Source organism: Galleria mellonella, unplaced genomic scaffold (genome assembly GCF_026898425.1).
Source record: "Galleria mellonella isolate WM207_F2 unplaced genomic scaffold, CSIRO_AGI_GalMel_v1 utg38, whole genome shotgun sequence".
Classification (NCBI taxonomy): Eukaryota; Metazoa; Arthropoda; class Insecta; order Lepidoptera; family Pyralidae; genus Galleria; species Galleria mellonella.
The window spans coordinates 9,001,359-9,022,957 of NW_026442090.1; the positions used below are offsets into that span (position 1 = coordinate 9,001,359).

The 21,599-nt window shown below is 30.7% G+C and overlaps 1 protein-coding gene across 9 annotated transcripts in view; it reads left to right on the forward strand.

Moving 5' to 3' along the window:
- The window catches only part of LOC113522832 (protein sickie), a 197,079-nt gene that overhangs the window by 159,846 nt on the left and 15,634 nt on the right, over window positions 1-21,599 (forward strand). For all 9 annotated transcript variants that reach the window (XM_031913888.2, XM_031913889.2, XM_052897924.1 and 6 more), the window contains 2 exons: window positions 19,316-19,399; window positions 20,007-20,135. In XM_031913888.2, coding sequence (XP_031769748.2) covers window positions 19,316-19,399; window positions 20,007-20,135 — 213 coding nt within the window. The remainder of the gene's footprint in view (window positions 1-19,315; window positions 19,400-20,006; window positions 20,136-21,599) is intronic.

A 21,599-nucleotide genomic window follows, 5' to 3' on the forward strand; every position in this document is an offset into this window, starting at 1 on the left:
ACTGGTCACAGTATCACAATCATGAACATGAATAATGAGATCTTTTTTAAATTTACTACGATAAAAAATAGATTTGGATTAATCAAAAATGATCAAATTTAATATTCTACAAACTAATGGTTTGCTTTGTATAACTCTTCATATATAGATATATATACCAATTTTGCTTTTTATTACCCACCCTTATGAATTGTAAACTATTGGTGATCCGGGTTCCTTGGGGTTCCGTGTCTCAGTTTAATTTAATACACTTGGTTACAAACCAACGAAGTCAGGTCAGACCAGTATGTGTTGAACTACGTTGCGGGACAGACGCTCGCGTGTTATTCCGCGCTTTTGTACGCGCTAGTTACATCGCCCCTATAAACAAACTGCACTTGTGAATCAAATTGTTATAAATGTGAAAATGTTTTTGTGATTATTAGTGCTATAGTGCCTTGCAATTGAATTTTGTTAGAAACTAGACTTGTGCGTCATATAAAATTCGTATGAGTTAAACACGTTTGATTATGATTTGTTGTTTTGTTACCAAGACATCCGGGTGTAATTTGCTTTTGGTATCCCCTATTTGGTCGATGAAATCACATGTTTTTATAGAATCATTAGTTAAAATGATTTGCATTAATAAACAAGATATGTAATGGAAAACTTTCATATATATTTTTATTTATAAAATTCTATTAAAATCCAATCGGTTTTAGTGATATTATTATCTTATAATATATTACTGAAAAGATTAAAATGTGCAACCGATGTTTATATCTGTTAACTTGAGTTAGTAAATTGTAAAGAGCAGGTAACTGCTGCGTCCCTTTTTTACATCATGTTTGTAAATTCTCTTTATTCTGCAGATCTGGATGGCAATCTATTGTCAATATTATTCTTAGCGGATAACTATTCTTAAATAACAGATTTCAATAGCTATTCGTTAAAGAAATGTTTCACATTACGAATCGGCTATAAAGTAGCTTTATACAAAAATAGAAATTTAACGGAATACAAATTTCACGTAGTTCTTGTTAGCATATTACCTACCTACAGATTTTTCTTGCTAAAAGGGATGGCAGTGAAACTTGCTAATTTCCAATAATTGTAGAAGATGCACTAACTATGTAACTGTAAGAGTAAATAAACTGGACCCTACGTGAATGTATTCAGATAAATCTGGTTTTATTTAGAGTCAAACGTTTGATATCGTGCGTTTGATGTGTTTTACGATGATATTATATCTTACAGCTTTTTTCTTTATACTAACTACGTAGTTTTTTTTTTTACTTCAAATGAAGATGCGTACATTTAATGGCACAGCTCATCTTAATTACTTCCTTGATGTTTAATTTACTAAACTAACTACAGCATGAGAAACAGCTGTGATGCGTTATGAGATATTTTGATTAATTAATAAAATTATATATCTGGTTGCATCAGGATAGTTACAAAGTTTATGTTATTTAGTCATTACGTACACACAGTACTATTTAATATTAATATTGACTTATGAATTTGATATAGCATTGTTAGTATTGCTAATGCTCTTGTTACCCATCTAGGTATAGTTCCTCATTTTTTTAATGTATGATATCCTAAAGATTGGAAAATTAGATCGCACAAAGTAACAGCAGGAAATAATATAAAATCTGATACAGCTCATTATATTGATTATTATTCTCATCAAGGTTTTTAATAACTAATGGATGATATTATTCCTTTCCCTTTTTAGGTGGTTTTAAAGCATTGAAGGATAATTATGTACTAACGTACCATTTAATAACATATATTATTATATTTATTTTTAATAAAAAATTTTTTGTTATAAAGAAAAATGTTAATTTACACGATATTATTTTGTACCATAACAGAATTTATAGTTATAGTCATATTTTCCTCTACAGTTTTTATTATGCAGACATTTTATACGTGTATAAATACATAACATTAATAATTTATATCTGTCTTCAATGACTTTGTATAGTCATTTGATGCTTAAACAAACATCGCCTTACCTTGGAGGAATGTAATAAATCTTACTGACAGTATCAAAGCTAGTTTGCGGTAACTGGTAGCGTCTGCTCGTGACAAAGAAACATCACTACGTGGTACAGTATAGGTACACCGCAGTATCATAACAAACTTGACAACGGTTCACGTCCTAATTACGCAACTGTGTGGCCGACGCTTGCAGCATCCCTGTATAATTTGGACTAATCTAACTCAAACACAAGACATATACAAACACACTTAACTATGATGCTCTACTTAACCTATCAGTACATCAAAGATAACACGCTTGTAGTAACTTTTCCAAGAAGTAAAAGAAGCGGTTCAAAAGATTCCTATTACCGGTACCGGATGGTGCTTAAGCTGTAAAGCTAACATATTTTTTTCTTCTCATTAATCATATACCATTTGTGGAATCACTCCATTTACGGTACCCTTAGTGTGTGGCAGTATGTGATTCAACTCTCACACTTTGACATGCGTTGATAAGATTGATTTGAGTTTTTTTTTAATATGCTGTTTTTAACGTGTGTAAGAAATATTATTACCAAATTTTGGCTATTCCGCATTCGTGTTTAATATTTACTTATCACATACTTATTATTAATGATAAACTATCTACAGTATCTATACTACAATTTTTATTCCTTATCATTCCACAACTTGTGGTTATCAATTTGGCGTTTAGATGCGCCAAGGTTAACTTCTAATAATCTATGCATTACATTTTGTGTATTTTATTCAAATATCACAACCGTAAGGGACTTTACTAACGGACCAAGTAGACAGTCTTCAATCAGCGAAGCGCCTCCTCGGTACTGTCAATTGAGGTTAATTCATACGAACACTGGCCAGGGATCTCTAGCGCCCCTGCATTATTTATTCGTTCAATAAGCTAAATGGCCTAGTAAATTGTCTTCGTATTAATAAATAAATGCTTTGAATTCGTTTTGAATTGTCATTTCTAAAACGAATAATTTACAAGATGTGACGGCGAGAAACGAATGACAATCGTTTTCAAAATATGTTGGTATCTATTTTTATACAGTGTTCCTAGTAATAGTTGTAATGTCTGTTTTACGAGCTACACCGTCAACAGAACCTTTAATGTTTTATACAGTTTGGGTGCACACAAAAACACAGTGTGTAGTTGTGTTCAGAACAAAGACTTTGAACTCGTAAAATGCATATAAAATTACTTTGGCCTTTCAGGTGCTTTCTTGCCTTCGACTGAACTTTATGCACTAAATATAAATAACCATAATATTATGTCTCGACCATACCATATGGGTCATGTTGTGTAAAGACATTACATGATAAGCACCTATTTTGCTTTTTTTTTCACATCGAAGTAAAGAATTTATAAATGTTAAATACTTATTTTAAAATAATATTTTGGTTTTCTTTATTTTATATAAATACCTATATAATTTTAATCGTTATAAATATTGTAAAAAGTTAATTTGATACAGTTTGTAAAATTTTATTGGGATTTAATATAATAAAAAACTATTTTACAATGAATTAGAGTAACAACATATCAGCCATTAATTGTGCACTGTTGAATAAAGGCCTCCCTCTATTGAGGGGGTTGCCAGTAGTTGCCACGCTTGGCACGCGGGTTGGCAACCGCTGTCAGGCCTTGGAGATGTTTTAATGGGGCGCTGCTGCCCATATCTCATCATTAAGTTCCCTTAGCCGCTTTCTACGACATCAACAGGAAAGGAAGGGATGCTCCATTCTATGCCGGGGTCACATGGCAATACATATTGTATGTACGTACATAACTAGCAACTGTACTAGGATATTTCACACAATAGATGGAGAATTGATTTTACAGCTAATTAGAGTAACACATATGTAGCTAATTCTTATTACAAACAAAATTATTTTTAGCAACAGCAATCGGAAACAGAACCGGTATCCATTATGATTATAGGAAGGAAATATCGTATAAGTTTTATAATTATGTAATTTTGGTCGTAATGAAAGGAAAAGGAAAGAAATCGTCTGAATATTGTCGAATAGAAATCACAGAGGACTTTTGTATACAAAAGAAAGGATAATATTAATTAATAATTCAGTCGTAATAAGTGGCTATGACATTAATAATTATATTAATATTATTTAATAAATGTATCTGTAGGTATACAGATACTTCATTCACAGTTCACAAAATTATCAGTCATGTTTTTATCACAATTAGTATTATAATACTACATTACATAAATATTACTTAGTATTATAGGTTATATCAACAATTTAAATATTTGCTTTTATCTAGATGTTTTATGTTTATATTAATATAAATATAATTATAACATACATCTTATGTAAAGAGAAGTAAGCAAAACGGAAAACAAAATATAGTCATGTTCAGTAATTAAGATTAGATTTTATCATATCTTTTATTAAGATGTATTAGAGAGATTTTATTGTATCCACATGTACGACTCGAGTGTAATTATATGGCACAACCTCAATTTATATTGCCTTATGTATTCCATTCATTCGTAATTGCTACCACATTGTCATGGCTGGTGTATTTATTGACCGTTTCTAATGTGGTCTTGTATTAAATAACAGTCTTAGTTCTAACCACGCAATCTTATCCGTTTATAGAGACAATCGAAACTTGTTTTGAGGTACCCTATATCTAGCCATATTAAATTTGAATTTACACGAAATACGAGATTGAATATTAGAATTAAGATTTCAATTCATAGCCAGAATATTATTTAAAAACTATTAACATAATTTATAAACCAGGCTTCTTTTATTATAATTTTAAATTTCTCTGTATCTACCGTTAATAAAATTTTTAGTAAAAAGTTTTTATTCAACCTGATAAACAAAATTATTATAGATAGTCATATTTTAAATTGCTTTCATAATATCTTATTACTAATTGAGGTAATAAAGCTCATGTATACATCCTTGGCGGTTTGACCTTTGCAGAGGATTTATCAATGAATTACGTACGTTTAAAACTTGTTTAACGTCTGTTGCGTCACCAACGGATAGTTCGGCCTTGGAGAATTGCGAATCTAGATACATCCATTCCAAAAAATATAAGTACATTAACTTTTGTGTGGGTAGAATCATATATTTTTAAAGTTATAGCCCATCATAAAAACAAAAACTGTAACTCTTTTTTACTCTGTAGTATAAAAACGTTAAAAATTACAATCCCACGTGCGCATAAAAATAATATAAACCATGGAGGGCATCACTTAACGTGTAGGTAGTTACTTCCTAAAGTGGTTTATACATTATCCCGTACTGAAGCGCGGAAGGAAGCTCTACAAAACAGTCTCTCTACATATCTAGCCAGGAAGCGTGCAGTAGCTTGCCTACTTAATCAGCGATAAGTAAGGGATCATGCTTGAGTTTCAATAAACAGTATACTCAGCTATTACGAGGTGGTCGCGGCTGAGTCAACTGAAAAAAAAGATAACGTCGCTGACGAGCGAGCCGGTGCCGGTGGTCAGAAATTCATGACTCAACTGCTATTAGGATGTAGATGTCTCAGTCGTTAATGGCTTTCTTTCTTATGGAGTGATAAGCTTATTAAGCTAACGATTAATATTGTTCCTTTTGTTTCTACAAAAGAACAATTTACGTAATAGATATTTATATACATATAATTTGAACTTACATTGCATACAATATATGTTTTGTAATATAATGGTACTAAAGTATTTTTGTATTTACAACACGTTAAGCAAAGCCAATATTGAACGTTTACGAAAATTGTGAGTATTATTGCATATATTTTGTAATACACTGTGATTAAAGTTAGATTCATAAGTTTTAGATACTAAAACGCTTTGACTTAGGTTACATTAAAAAAAAACTATAGGTATGTATCCAATATTATGAAGTTTCCGTTACGGATGATTAGTACCAACCTACTGTTGTCTTTATCATTAGCATGACAATAGCACATAGACTAGTCGGTCGGAGGTCATGCAGTTGCCCTTAAAACTCATTTCTGTGACTCCTGTATGACGTTCCTATGCTCATACATGCAAGACAAATACAATGCGCCCAACCCACACAGTTAATTCGCTTGTTTATTACCGTCGCTACTATGGTATGAGAAATTCGCTCTTGGATATTTCTATTCGCAATATGAATCGTATTATTATTCATGTAGCTATATCATTCTCATAATGAATGTACAAGTTCCGTTTCACTGAGAATTTGACTATCGATATTTAGAAATCGAATGCTTACGTTAATCAGGACTTATCGCAAATTATACCGGAAACAGAGAAATTTTGGAATAAAATTTATTAGTTTTATAATTGCATTGTTGACCTTAGTAAGATTGTCTAAAATGTTAGTTTAACTCAACTGAGCATGCTGAGACAATCTGCAATCCTTTGTCAAATAATCTGCCATTTTTGGGTTCCTTGGCTGCATTTTCAGTAATTAAGAAATTAAAACAGATGACGCCATTTTAAAAGTTTACCTCGTGTACGTATCGAATGTCTATCCCGTCAAGTGTTCTTTTATACCGCCTTATAGAGGCCATGTGTGCGACAGATGCTCTCTTGAACCTCGAACTTTTGCTTCAACGGTTAATCGTTTGGCTTTAGCTACTGGAATCCTGATGTTTATTCAATAATATATAATTTTTGCAAAATTTATTTTCCATTGACGTAGATATTGTATAATTTTATTTCAATTGCACTTAATGAAAATGAAAAAAAAAAATAGAAATCGACAGGACATAAGACAGATTACTAATTTTCAATTAGTACAAATTAAAAATTGATAATTTATTTAATGTTTTGATAAATGGAACTAATTAAATAGTAACCATCATAAGGTTCTATTGTATAACAAACCATAGATTATTGATATTTTTTTGCTTCTATTTCAGATATTTGATCATCATCAATAGTTATAAATATACTTGACCACATAATTTTATTTATGTTATGGTCATGGCATAATCATTATCTAATAAGTAGTTGAGATCATCGTTATTTGCTTAATATTGTAATGCGTATGTGCTACAAGATTTATTACTTAATTACAATTAGCACATGTTATCAATACATATCATTAGTTAGTAGAACCATGCCAGAATTCACAATACTGTTGATAATATTGAATACCATTACAATACTTAATTTACATACAACCTACCTAATCTGATATATTACGTACTAACATATTTCCTTAAATATAGGTTTTATTTCTTAGACTAATTCTTGAATTTTAACACCTTTTTGGTATCAATACACAATGTGACAGGCAATGGACTTTATCGACTCATATATTATTGTGTATTTCCGATATTGTATTTAGAATATTTTATGTATTCGTACTTAGTAATAGAATTAAACTGTTAAAAACACTGATTAACTATAACATTCTTATTATTTAATTTAAAGATATGATTATTTATTTAGAAATGATAAAATTTTTGTTAAAATATTACCTATTATAATTATGTAGGAAATTAAAAATTTTTTTAAAAAGCATTTCTAAGAATCTGTTTTAACAGTATAGTCAAGTATTCTTCCGTAATGATGTTGGAAGGTTATCAAAATACATCTCCTTTCCACTTCATGATTAAGATAGTTATATTTTGTCCGCAAGCAAGTTTTTTATAATTTTCTATATACTTTATGTAGCTACTAGTGGTACGACGATATAATCACGTAATGTCCAAGTAAATGAGTTACATCAGTTATATTACATAAATAAGTTATAATAATAAAAGTACGTTGCCGTGTGGCCCCAGTATAAGATAGGACACCCCTAACTTTGTCGTAGGTGTTGTAAGAGGCGACTAAGGGAGGATGAGGGATGGGCAGCGGCGTCCCTCTTAAAACATATCCAAAACCTAACTGCGGTTGCCAGGATTGGCAAGTATGGCAACTACTGACAAAACTCCAAAGAAGATTCTTATGTGCAACAACGGATAGTTCTTATGTGCAACGAACGATATGATGAATAGAAGTAATATTCAAATTAAGAATTATTATTATAAGACTTGCCTGGATCTTGATCTTTATTTTGCGATAATTTTTTTTTTTTATATATGTATGTATATTTCTAACGATCGTTGTTAATATAATACTATATTGGACTTTGGTATTTACATTTAATAAATCATATTCCATATAAAAATAACTTCAAACAAGAGCTATAGCATAGTAATAAACTTATTCGTTTATAAAAAGAATCGTTAAAATCCCATGCAGATGTGGAAAATAATGTGAAATAATATTTTATGAAGTCGATTAAAAATAGAATCTTTACACTACGAGTATGATTAATTTCTGCCAGCTCATTCTGAATTCATTATCAAAAAAGATGTACGCAATACATGGTACAGTTAATAATCTAGCTGTTATTAATATTGCTAGTTAGACAATCGATTCTCATATGATGGTCGGCATCGACTCTTGTACGCGAACCGTTAGGGTCGTAGTCGTGGTCTCTTTACAACACGTATCTTTTTGTGTACGGTGAGAAAGTATTCACCTTGTTAGTGTAGTTCTTATTAGGCAAAAACAATTTACTAGTTTTCGCTTGCAATTGTTCTGTCAAGTAAAATTGATTCATAATTATAAGTTTCAACAGAGTTTAAAAAAGGAAGAGGTTATGAATTCGGTTGTAAATTTTTATGTTTCTTGCCACCGAACTCCGTCATAAATCGGTTTGATTTTTTTTTTATCTGAAAGGATAATATACTTTTAGATTAGTCTCAAAGAAATTTCATCAAAAAAGGTTCAGTAGTTTTGATTTTTAAATCAAAATAAATGATTTTGTTACAATTGAAGTCGGTGTGTTTTTGTTTTTGAAACAAATCTCCTTGTTTTATTGATACTCGTAATTAATATATGAATGTCTGTGGATTACGCGAATGTATGCCAACTTTTTTTATAGATAAAGTTATCTTCTAAGTACTTTCTTTCTACCTGGTTATCTACACCAATTTGCTTACCTGTAAAAGTATTTTTAGTGAGACTAGTAAATGGAAAATAATTTACACTAACAGTATACAATATTAATAATCTGATACTCAAACTTAATAGTAATATATTGTACTATAGAAAATAGATGGAATACCTAGATATAAGAAATAGCTGGTATACCAGTTTCCGTAATCTTCTCGCGATTGAATCATTACATTAACAAATAATTCTAAATCTAATTCTCTATCCATCCATATACAAATCAAAGTTGAAATGGTCAACAAAGCATCAGCATCTGTAAGTAGGTACTTAGTTGTTAAATCACGGATATGTCAACAAAATTTTGATCAACAAATCTACTGTGTGTATATCTTTAATCAATATTTATTTTGTAACTGTTAGTATGAATACTAACTCAGTTTATTGTAATGTTACGAAATGGCCGTGAAATGAAAATATTGTACTGGGCCAGATATTACGGCCTCGGTGAGCAAAGGCTACACACAGGTCGTTGATACGGGATGACGTACTATGCATTAGCAGGAAAGAGAGAGGCCAATAACATTATTGCCCTCTTTCTCTTTCTTCAAGTGGCAGTAACACTCAAACTTTGATATTAAACCGTAAAGGAGTAAATTATTTTATTATATACAACATCGAAATAAACTCTGCAGCGAGGTTTTTATTTAAAAATATATTATTTGTTCTGCTAGTCAATCCCAATTAAATAAATTTAAAAACAATGTAATGACTGAACAATATAGTTAATTAAATAAAATAATTTTGTTGGAAAGCAATTATACATATTATAAAGGACATATTATTATGTCAAATTTACTTTTGTACAGAATTATTTTTACAAATAAGAACGTACCTCTTTAAAGTCCTATTGATTGTTGGCAGTTTAAAATAACTTTGAGAACTATTGAGAAGGATCAAAAGGGTCTGACGATTCTCCCCTCGTGCTCGATCTGAGACGTTTGGTTGTTTGACGGCGACGCAATCGACCCTCATATAATTTGTAGCATAACCCGTATAACTATTATTTCCGATTCGATTTTGTATAATGCTGACAATTTTTGTGAGATGTTTTTATCTTATTATCTACAGAAATATGATGTTTGGATAACATTACTATCACTGATAACGTAGGTCCTATTCTTATCTGCGGTACTAATACTCATATACTGTGAAGTGCACTGTGAAAAGTCAATTTTGTAAAGCCAAATTTGGACTGCTTTAGTAATTCTTTTGAATGGTAAATAATGTAGTTAAAGATATCTGGTAACTTGCTCTATTAAATAGACTATAGTTTTTATTTATCAGAAAAAGTAATACCTAATACTCTTTGGTTTGGACACGTTTAAATGTTAATCTTCTCTAATTTCTCAAATTACTAGAGTCCGAACTAGTTCTCTGTTTCCAATCAAAATAAAAAGAAAACGGAATTGAACTTTTACGTTTTGAGCTTGATATTTTTACTTAAGTATCCAGTTGACATTTAAAATATAATATTTTAATATAAATATCAAGGAAACTATAAGATTATATTTATAGCTCGTATTTTTATATTAAGTTATTTCCTTTTAAATAATTCAATATAATTCTAGACAAATAGACTGATATTGTTTCACCTACTGAAGAATGATCAAGTTTCTAGTACCTACTTACTTATACAATACATTGACCTATTTATTTACATATCAAATATAGAATCGGTTTGTTTTCTTAAAAGTAAAATATATATACGTTTTTAAAAAATCTTGACTGTTTTGTTCCCAAAAATATATGTATGTATTCATACTAAATTTGCTTTTAGCACGTGCCATCTATTTTGGTCATCAATGTAGTGCTTTTTATTTAACATACATATTGCATCAATTCCATGAAGATTATCTAGGTTGTTTATACAGAATTAAACCATTCTAGCCAGCCATGTAACAAGTAATTTCTACTTGTATCTCAACAACTTGGTGTCGATAATAAACGTAAATATTATAGTAACGTAAAGCGAAATGAGTCACTCAAACGCACGTACGCAGTCTGTTGTGTCTGAACAACCGGCCATTGGCTGAACAGTCATATTATAATACAAGATTTATGTATTTTTAGGGTTGTAAACTTCACAATTCTCAACAAAATATATTACCGTAGCGTTACGTATTTATATCTTTTACTATTTTTCTGTCTCTGGCAGGTAGCTACTTAGCAACAAAATGACGATGAAAAGTAAACTATTGTTGCCACACCTACACTGACCTTATTTTAAATACTTTACAATTACTCTACTTCTTACTAACATTGTAAATTTGATAGTTTTAAAATTTGTTACTTACTCCTTCGTGCATTTATAGTTGAACAGATTTGAATGATTTTGGTACACTAATAGACCGTTCTAGATTAACTCTATTATTATCTTACTTTACACATGTATATTAAAGGTTAAATGTAATGCGATTTACTTTTTATTTGATTATTAAAGTATTTAATTGCATATCTTATACATTAGGTAGAGTTGTCACTTAAAATCACAGTATTTAAGAGTATGCGTAATAGGTATGTTTAGATTTGGATTTATTATTTTCGAAAAAAATTTATATGTAAGTTAACAAGTAAATTTAGTTATTGCGGTTAGAACAATCACCGGATGCGCGTGTTTTATTGTTCTTATAATGTTTGTATTATGACAGTGTAATTCAAATATAAAAATTTCTAATTACAATTCAGAACAGTTAGTCATAGATATACGCGTGCAAAAATCCTGTATTAGAATAGAAAGCTCTTGTTCACTGTGTTATTGAACTTATTACCGGTAATAATATTACCACATAAGTCATAATTCTTTAAGTTATTAAATATTAACACAAATATTTATAATTTTATTGAAACATTTAGTACAGGGAGAGTTCTTGGTTATTACTTCAAACTGTAGTGTCGATATATATATTACATCGTTTTTAAGAATAAATTATATTTTATTATCTATAGGATACCTCCATATACATGATATGGTTGAAAGGTTTGATAATGTTTTATAGGAAGGGTAGTTTATTTAAAAATGTTCGACAGCAATGTGTTTGTCAAGTGGCGTCTGTTGAATCCAGCTCAAGGAAGAGTAGTACAAAAATAAATACTTAATAGTCCATAGTTCAAATTTAATGGGTCAAGAGTTTTGTTTCTTTAAAATCCATCTGGTTAAAATTATACGAATATATTGTGGGTAATATATATACTTATACTCTACATACTCATGCAAACATCTTTTATTTGAAACTTTGATCATCAGTAACGATAATATTCATAATCAGTGCTCAAAATATAACTGATAAGTAAAGGTCTTAGTAAAACAAAATTCAAATGTGTACGTGCTCTTTTTGTGTTTCTTGTTTAGCTATACTATACTAATATCGTTTCTCCTTGTTATATCCTAGTTCATTTTGGGATAAGATTTGTTCAGATTTTTTATGATGACTGAAATTTATATTATGTGCCGAAAATATGTTATATATAAAAGAAACTTAGGTATGTTTAAACATTTTCCATTACATATTGTGATTAAAGCCATTTATATTCTCAAGCACTTACGAATATAAACGGCGGCTCCATAAATGCAAGGCACTAGAGCATATTTTACAATTTTCCGCTTTCTCAATAATAGGATAGAGGATGCATGGTGGTAACAGTATACTGATGTCTTCTAATGTACGCTTGGTACCATTTGAAGTTGTGAAAGTGTATGACTTTAAGCATTGAAAATGTTCGAGACATATGATTTGAAAAGTCACTGATATGGCCGTGACTACGTCTACAAACTATCATGGTTCGCCGATACACGATGGCTTTGCTACTATTCGTGCGCCAAGAAGTCGAATCAAGATTAGAAATCTTGTTGAACCAAATCATACACCTAATCTACCTCAACGGCATTCAGAATATTTCACATTACGTAGACCATCGAAGAATAATTTTCTAAGTAATAGTAATGATGTACAATGTATGAGCAACTTATCAACAAGCTGTGCATATACGGATAAACCTTCACGTCTCAGCTTTACAGAGCCAATTTACGCAAAAGTTTCACCACCGCATTCAAAAAGCAATTCTCCAGTAAAATATGTAAACGGTAAGCAAGAAATATGTTATGATTCTATAGACATCAAACCACGTAGACGTTTGAAGAGCTTAGAGTCTGGAGAACAAGATATAAGAGGTGGTGAGAAACATATTTCCAACTTTTATAACGGAGAAAGACAAACTTATGACTATCACGTAGTAAACCAAGATAGTGCAGAGCAGCATTCCATACGTACCGAAGCTACTAGTTCATCCGTTGACTGTAGAAGAAGCCATAGCGATCGAGATAATTGCTCGGAATCTTCCTCGTACCTTACTGATAATGACCGTCCTATATCTAGTTATAGTGATAATTCCACGATACCATCTACAGATACAGAAGATGTGCTCAAAGATTTGCCAAATAAATCCAAATTTCATCGCTCACCACAAAAATATGCAACATTAAATCTACGTAGGCCAAAATTTATTAATTTAAAATCTGGCGTTCAAGAGAACTCATTTTATGGAAGCTTACAGAGAACGAAAATGGGTTATCATTCTGAACCGAATACACCTTTAACAGGAGATCATGGCAGTTTGAATGACGATACAATTATTAGTGAAGTGCAACAAATACCAAGAATGCCGTTGCAAAATAATAGAAATGGATTTAAAAGATCTGTAAGCGAAACAAATGGCTTTACGAAACGTCTTAATTATAGACATTCATTTAGCTCAGACTATAGGCCAAATCTTATAAAAAGGCCTCATAAATGCTGCGAATGTATTACCGGTGTACCAGCAGAGGAAGAACAACCACCATCACAGCAACCACTTTCTAGAACACTAGGCACTTTATACGAATCACAGGATCCAAAGATAGGTTGTCAAACTATACTTCGATCAAAACCTCCAATTCCATGGTGGGAATTGGCTATCAAAAAATCGCGTTACAAAAGCTGCCCAATTTTGGAAGAGGTAAGTTTATTATTATTTTTTATACTTATACCTACTCGTAGATTAATACATTATTATTGTGAATAAGAACCAATTTAAAAGTTAAAGGTCTGAGTTCTATCCCCACATTATGCAAGAGTACCTTGCGTTTGTTTATTGAGGTTATTGTATTGCTCAGCAAACATTTTTTGGTCTAGTCATGTATCTCATATGAAGATTTTATCGTAGTTGATAACGTTCTATTAACAACAAGTCTTATAAGACAGCATGATCGATTGTGTTTATTATCTCAAAGAGAGTTTTACTTTATATAGTCTGTAGACAGGAACATGGACCTGTTCACGTGAATCACTTTCTATACTGTTCGTGTTAATTTTCATTTTAGGTGTGGTTTTCATTCCCCTGTGGCTTAACATGATGGTATAATAGATTGTAATGAAAGTAACGTATCAAATCGAAACTTTAGTTAGGGGAGAATACAAAAGAATGATATAGCATGTCCACCTGATAGTCTTTTGTTAGGTAGGGTATAAATGTAAAACTTCCTTTACCTCAAATAATCAGGAAATGTTGTTTTTGTTACTATTAAAATTGATATTCTTAACACGCGATTGACTATATATCTTTTTATGTACAATATTAATCAATAAATCATCAAGATCCTTATTTATGGACTAATATTGTAAGATCCTTATTTATGGACAAAATGTGAAAGTAAATTTATTTATTCGATGCTCTTGGGGTCTTCAGGCATTAACTAATCGTCATAAAATTAATTTAACATACATGTAGTAAGGAATAGAATAGGCTACTTTCTATTTTGGTTAATCAATGTCTCGGGCACATTGAAACACCTAAATAAAGAAACAAAAATACTAGGAATATTATGTAAGTTAAAAATGAGTTCATAATTTGGTTCAAAGAAATATTTTTTTGTTCTATACCTTACTATTTTTATATATATATATATATATATATATATATATATATATATATATATATATATATATATATATATATATATATATATATATATATATATATATATATATATATATATATATATATATATATATATATATATATTATATATATATTATATATATATATAATGTATCTTATTGCTTTTATATCAATTAGATTTATAGAGAAAATTAAAACTGAATTTACTGTCCAAACTAACATTATCCTAAATACTCATTAGATACACAAAATGCTAACAGGTGTAGAAAGCTTTAAAATAACGATCGCACCGTTTTTCATTATAAAAAAAATAGAAGACTCGAATATAACGAACCATCTCTATAATAAATCTGAGAAAAAAAAATTACCTGGCTACTACATAAAAAGAGTGTTCACGATTTAATGGTCAGGTGCGGAGTTAATCGTCCCCTGGATATCCTATTCAATACCACTGATATAATATTTTCCCACGATAGCAAAATAGAACGAAAGTCTTAATTACTATAATATATGGACTATGTACAATATAGTCTTCGTACATAAGGCGTTTAAATTTAAATAAGTCACCTGGTAATAGTGGTATTTCTATTCGTGTATACAGGTGTTTGTACAGCTGCTGTCCAATCCCTAGAACAACTGGTTTCTTTATCAAATTGTAGAACCTCATTGGAATTTTCAAACTTCTCTTGAATCTCTCGGCAACTAGTGATTTGCAATTCCCTTGATAATACTATTGTTGTAGATTTAGTCTGTACCGAATAGGATCTATGCAATAATATATATTGTCGTGGTGAGCGTGGGCGAAATCATGACTTGGTCGAACGATTGTTACTGCCACAAGGGACACCTTTGAACTTGAGCAACTGGCAATTATAACTACATATCTACTTATATACTGTGTATTTCGCGTTTATAATTATGAAACAAAAATATTGCTAAAAATAAGTTAATATTAGGTAAGTATTCGTTAATTAATCCTCCACTTATATAATCACGCTAATTGGCAATCAACGACTAATTTGACATATAACGTCAAAACTACACAAACGAATTAATTAGTAACGGAGTTTTGTTTAACGTTTTTTACCCGATTATCAAAAAAAGAAGGATACTGTTTGCGAGTGTGAAGAAATAAATAAGTATAAAGTATATTACGTTACCTGTAAGCTAAACGAATCGATGCATATTAATAAATGATGTGTCTTTTTGAAAAAACTAGCAACGGATAGGATATAGCGTCTAATTAGTAAAGTTAGTAAGCTTTGTTGTCCCAGTAGCGGTATCCAACGGGAGATAAATATCGCGGCCACGCAATGCAGTCTGTCTCCGATATTGTGGTGGCAAACCTCGGCTACCTCGGCACACTTTCCTAATGTAGCCGCATCCGCCTCATTTCTAGCAGGACTCGTTTTATGTGACCATTGTTACTAACCAATTTAAACCGTGTACCCAAGAGTATTAGTATGATGTGATTGTAATGATGAAATCAGTTCTTACCTTGATTCGAAATTAAATAATAACATAGAATATATTGGTGCATAACTTTTTTTATATTATAATGTCAACTGTAATTAATACACGTAAGTTTTGATATTAAACAGCCCTAAGATTAAAATATGCCTGGAAAATAACTTTACTTTTTAAAAAAAGTAGCAGTTAGTAATAGATGGTGCTCTAGATAGATTACTGCTCTCTCCTTTGAGGCACAAATTCTCAACATCTTAAGTATTCGATAATGTAAATTATTAAACCGATTTTTAACAGAAGTAAGTTATAAATTATACTGCATTTTTTCAATGTCGTGAACTAAATTATCACTTCGGAAAAAATATGACACTTTATAGTTACTGTATATTGAATAATTATATAAAGGTCGGAAGCCACTCATCATTGCACTGACCAGTGCATCCAATTGGTGCAAATTGTTTGTCGTCTATTATATTCAAGTACTCGCGCCATTAATAAAATGAATTGACTTTCATACTTTACCAAGCTTACTAATGGATCTTTTATTAAATATCATTATCTTGTCTATTTATCATTATATTATTGTCATTTGTATTTATCGGCATTTGCTGTTAATATATAATAATGAGTACATTATATACTAATATACATATATATAAAAGAAAGTTGAAGGATTAACATATATTCAAAATAGTTTTATCTAGATATTCTACGTTTTTTCAATTTTTAAAATTTAATGCCATTATTACTTGTAAGTGAGTACAAGTCTCTTCCATACATACCCAAGCTAGTGGTTTGGTATAGATATTTTTCATTTCCTTGATCTTATAGTATCTTAGTGTATTTTGTCCCCTTTTCCACCTCGTTATGTCGTCCTAAGAAAGAATAGGACTGATTTCACATTATACCTAAATTATAATGTATCCGTAACTATACAGACAAGTATTTAATATTACTCGTTTCAATACTATAATTATGTATTTATTTATTTTATAAAAATGGACAAAAACATCGTACATATTTAACATAGTTATATACAGGAACAAATTGCAGTACAAGTGCATGCTTGTAGAGTATTTTTTACTGTTTTGGTGACTATTTTAATCGTGTCATTAAATACATAAAAATATGGCTCTTTCTGCAGCTGTTGATTAATAATTAGCACCCACCTGTCGGTGCAATTCGAGCGATCTTTATCAGGGTTCCACTATAAAGCACTAAATATTACGTTATCTAGATAGAAATGATGTCATAATCTCTATTAACTTGAAAGTGTTTGTTTATTACCTATAGATGATATTTGGTGTATTAGTACAAGTGATAGTTGGGCTATGGAAGGATATACGTTTATTTTGGTATAGGAGTAGCGATTATGGCTTTTTGTTTATAAGGAATATCCAGTATTTTATTTATTTCACTATATTTATCAATAGTGCATATAGTTTTTTTTTTTTGTTTATATATAAAGTTAAAATATTATATAAATTGGATACTTATAGAATATATAGTATAATATATTTAAAAAATCAATGTAGGTACGTAAAATTCTTCTTTTCATGCTTGCAGTAATTAGTGCAAGGATTTACTTAAAAAAAATAAAGATTTTTATATAATCCTTCAAAAATTGAATTTTGATTACCTTAGATCACATTTGTTCGATTCATTTTTCAGTTAACATTATCGTTTATATACGGATCCTTTACTCATTTTACTAAGACGTACATTGACTTTAACATACAGTAAAGATTACTATGGCACGCGCAAAAGATGTTCTCCGGGAAGATCTATCAATGACACCCGGACACCATAATTGGCTAAGCGAGATACTCGCAGGCAGGTGAATTGCCCTATTAAGAATGTATACCTATGCGTATTTAAATTATATTTATTATTTATTAGAAATATTCATATTATTCATACTCACGTTTTGTTCTAGCTACTGATTAACACGACCTACTCGTATCTACATGATGAGATACCTGCATTAAATTTACATATTTATAAATAGATGCAACTATTTTGTTCATATTCTGTTAGGATTGGGGTCGTTACCCTTGTTTAATTTTGCTGAGTGCTTTCCTGTGACGCAGCAAACAAAGGGTCCCGTGTCCAGCTCCACCCACGTCCACTATTACCGAACTATAAACCAATTTAATACGATGAGTCACTTTTACAGTTACTAAAATATTTATGGCTAATATTTACGATAACTTAACTACGGTAAAATGTGACGTAAGTAATTATTCTACAACAAGCAAGCCGATACACAAACCGGTTTAATGTAGCTCCCCAGCAATTTGAAATGTAATCGAGCAAAGGATGTCGAACTGGATGCATAATAATATCGCCCTGCGTGTAATCTAAGTTAAGGAGAGATCTGTGTCGTTTTGTGGTCACCTCTGATTACTTTAGTATAGAAATCGCATCCTATGACAATGATCGTAATGGAAATTACGTATTTTAATAATGACAACTGAGATAGATATAATAAGGTCATAAAATAATGTATCTTAAAATTATAGCTAATATAAAAGAGTTTTACTTTCTTTAAATAGTTATAACTGCATAACCTGAAATAGGTATTTTTTAACGTTGACTTTTTTCTCTTAATAATATATCGCAAATATTCGACTATGGGGTTCTTCAAAAGGGGGGTAAAGAGGTTTGTTCAGGGTCGGCAACGCGCGCGTAATACCTCTGGTATTGCAGGTGTTCATAGGCTACGGTAACCGCTTATCAACAGGTGGGCCGTATGCTTGTTTGCCACCTCAGTGGTATAAAAAAAAAGAAATATTGACTTTAAGATTGTTATTATTAATTAAGTTGAAAGTGAATTAATCTTCTTTAACTATTATTCGTCTATTGTTGAAACCATTGATGTAGCTTACGTGGGTGTATCTTTTGATTGTCATATTATCGTTTTCTTGTTACAGGCACACGTGGTGTCAGCTTTCGAACAAAGCTTATCAAACATGACACAAAGGCTGCAGCAGCTCACCGCTACAGCTGAGAGAAAGGTAATAAACTCGTTTTATTGGTTCCAAACAAATTTTTGCATCTTCGAGTACTCACATATAAAAAGTATAAAGCTGGGTGTGAAATTTATATGTTCAATTAAGTAACAATTAATTTTATCGTTATTACAATATGTTGTAGTAAGATACCGCAAAAAAAGAAAAACACACACATAAAGACCGTGAAATATCAATGTGATGTAATCGATGGTTTAAGTACATTAATTAAAAGGTTACGTCTTTGATTCTGCAATCCGGTTATGACTTTGTTTTCAATTTCTCCGTTCACTTTACGCATCTTTGGAATTATTAGATTTATAAAGAAAGTTTTTACGTATTATACAATATTTCGTATGTACAATGACTATTTTAGATATTTCTGTCTTTATATCGTATAGTATAATATTATTTGTAATAGAAGTAGCATAGAAGTTATATTGGTAATCAATTATGCTATCGTTATATCAATTACGTCATAAATTTAGAAATATTTTTCAAAAAGACTTACTTGAAACTAAATTGGAATTGAATTAATTACAAACAATTTATCAAAAATGCAAAGTTATCTCTATCAATATTGTGTTATTATTTTATTTAATGCTTACACCAGGACTCTGAAGTAACGGAGCTACGTCAAACGATCGAGTTGCTTCGGAAACAGTCTATTCAAGCTGGTCTTACAACGGCTCATATGCAGTCCATGGGCATCAGAGCCGATGGTGTCAACGTAACTGGACAGGTACCATTATGAATAACATTAGTTTCAAATATCTTAGTAGAAGTTGATAGACACTATTGTTAACTAGTACTTACGAACAAGCAATTGTAATATTGTATATAATATAAAGTTGAAAGGCAAAAGATCTAACATGTATATAAACGATTTTCAACAGACTTCAAAAAAAGGACGAGGTTCTAAATTCGCTATTTTTGTTTTTATGTTCGTCTCCGTCATTTATAAACCGATTTAAATATTATTTTTAACTGAAAAGACAATTTTGGATTGGTTCCATAGAAATATTATCAAAATCAGTTTAGTTGTTTGGTTTATAATCAAAATAACTGGTTTCGTTACGATAGAAATCGGTGTTCTTTTTTGTGGAACGAAATATATTATTTTTATATCATCAGATTGATCAATAAGGCCATCGATCATTATGCAAGGCATAAATGAGATCAAGTGCATTCTTATTAGATGCTTATTATACTCAGAAGCTATTAAGGTAGTGAATGTGTGTTTCTTATGTAGGTATAATGAATTATACCTATGTGGCCGTATGTTATCAGAATACTAATTGGAAAATGCAGTTGTTTAACCCGCACTTTTACTCTTATATTTCTTTACCTTAATAGGTGCTGGATTTTGACTCCTGTTAAATGTTTTATATTCGTTATTAATATGGACATTAACATCTTATAAATATGCACTACTACTTATCTCATTTCTCGAATGTAATCGAAATAATTAAAATCTGAATCATCATCATCATATCAGCCATTATTTGTCTGATGCTGAACTTAGGCCTCCTCCATAAGGGAGGTTTAGCCAGTAATTGCCACGCTTGGCAGGCAATATCTGATAGGCTTTGGTGGTGTTTTATGAGAGCGACTGCTGCCCATTCCTCGGCCATTAAGTTTCCTTAGTTGCCTCTTACGACACCCACGGAAAGAAGTGGGCACTGCACTAATAATAAAATCTATATATTTACTGAATTCCCACGACTTAGATTTCATTGTTCAATTCCATTCAGATATTAACCAAAATGGTTTCCATTTCATTGAATGGATAATACTATAAGCGGTATTTTGAGTATTTCCGTGCTATGCGGTGCACGTAAATTTTTATCGCTTGGAAACAGTGGTTAATAAAAACTTGAAGTGATTTGGTCACTGACCACATTCATTCATTCTACCAGCGAACTCGTGCACCGCATTTAAACTTCAAATCTATTCTAAGAAACTATTCTAGAACAAGCCACAACAACTAAGTCATTTACTATACGAATGTATATTTTCAAGTTTTATTTTATAGTATTCTCACCTTACTACGACTTAATTTGAATAAGGATGTCCCTATTTAGATAATTGACAAAATATCGTGACATAGTTCCTATCCGAGATGCGATTATGTAAATAGAATTGTTCACGTCAACTAACGAACTAACCTGTTTAATGGTTTTGTGAGCAATAAAATACTGTTGAT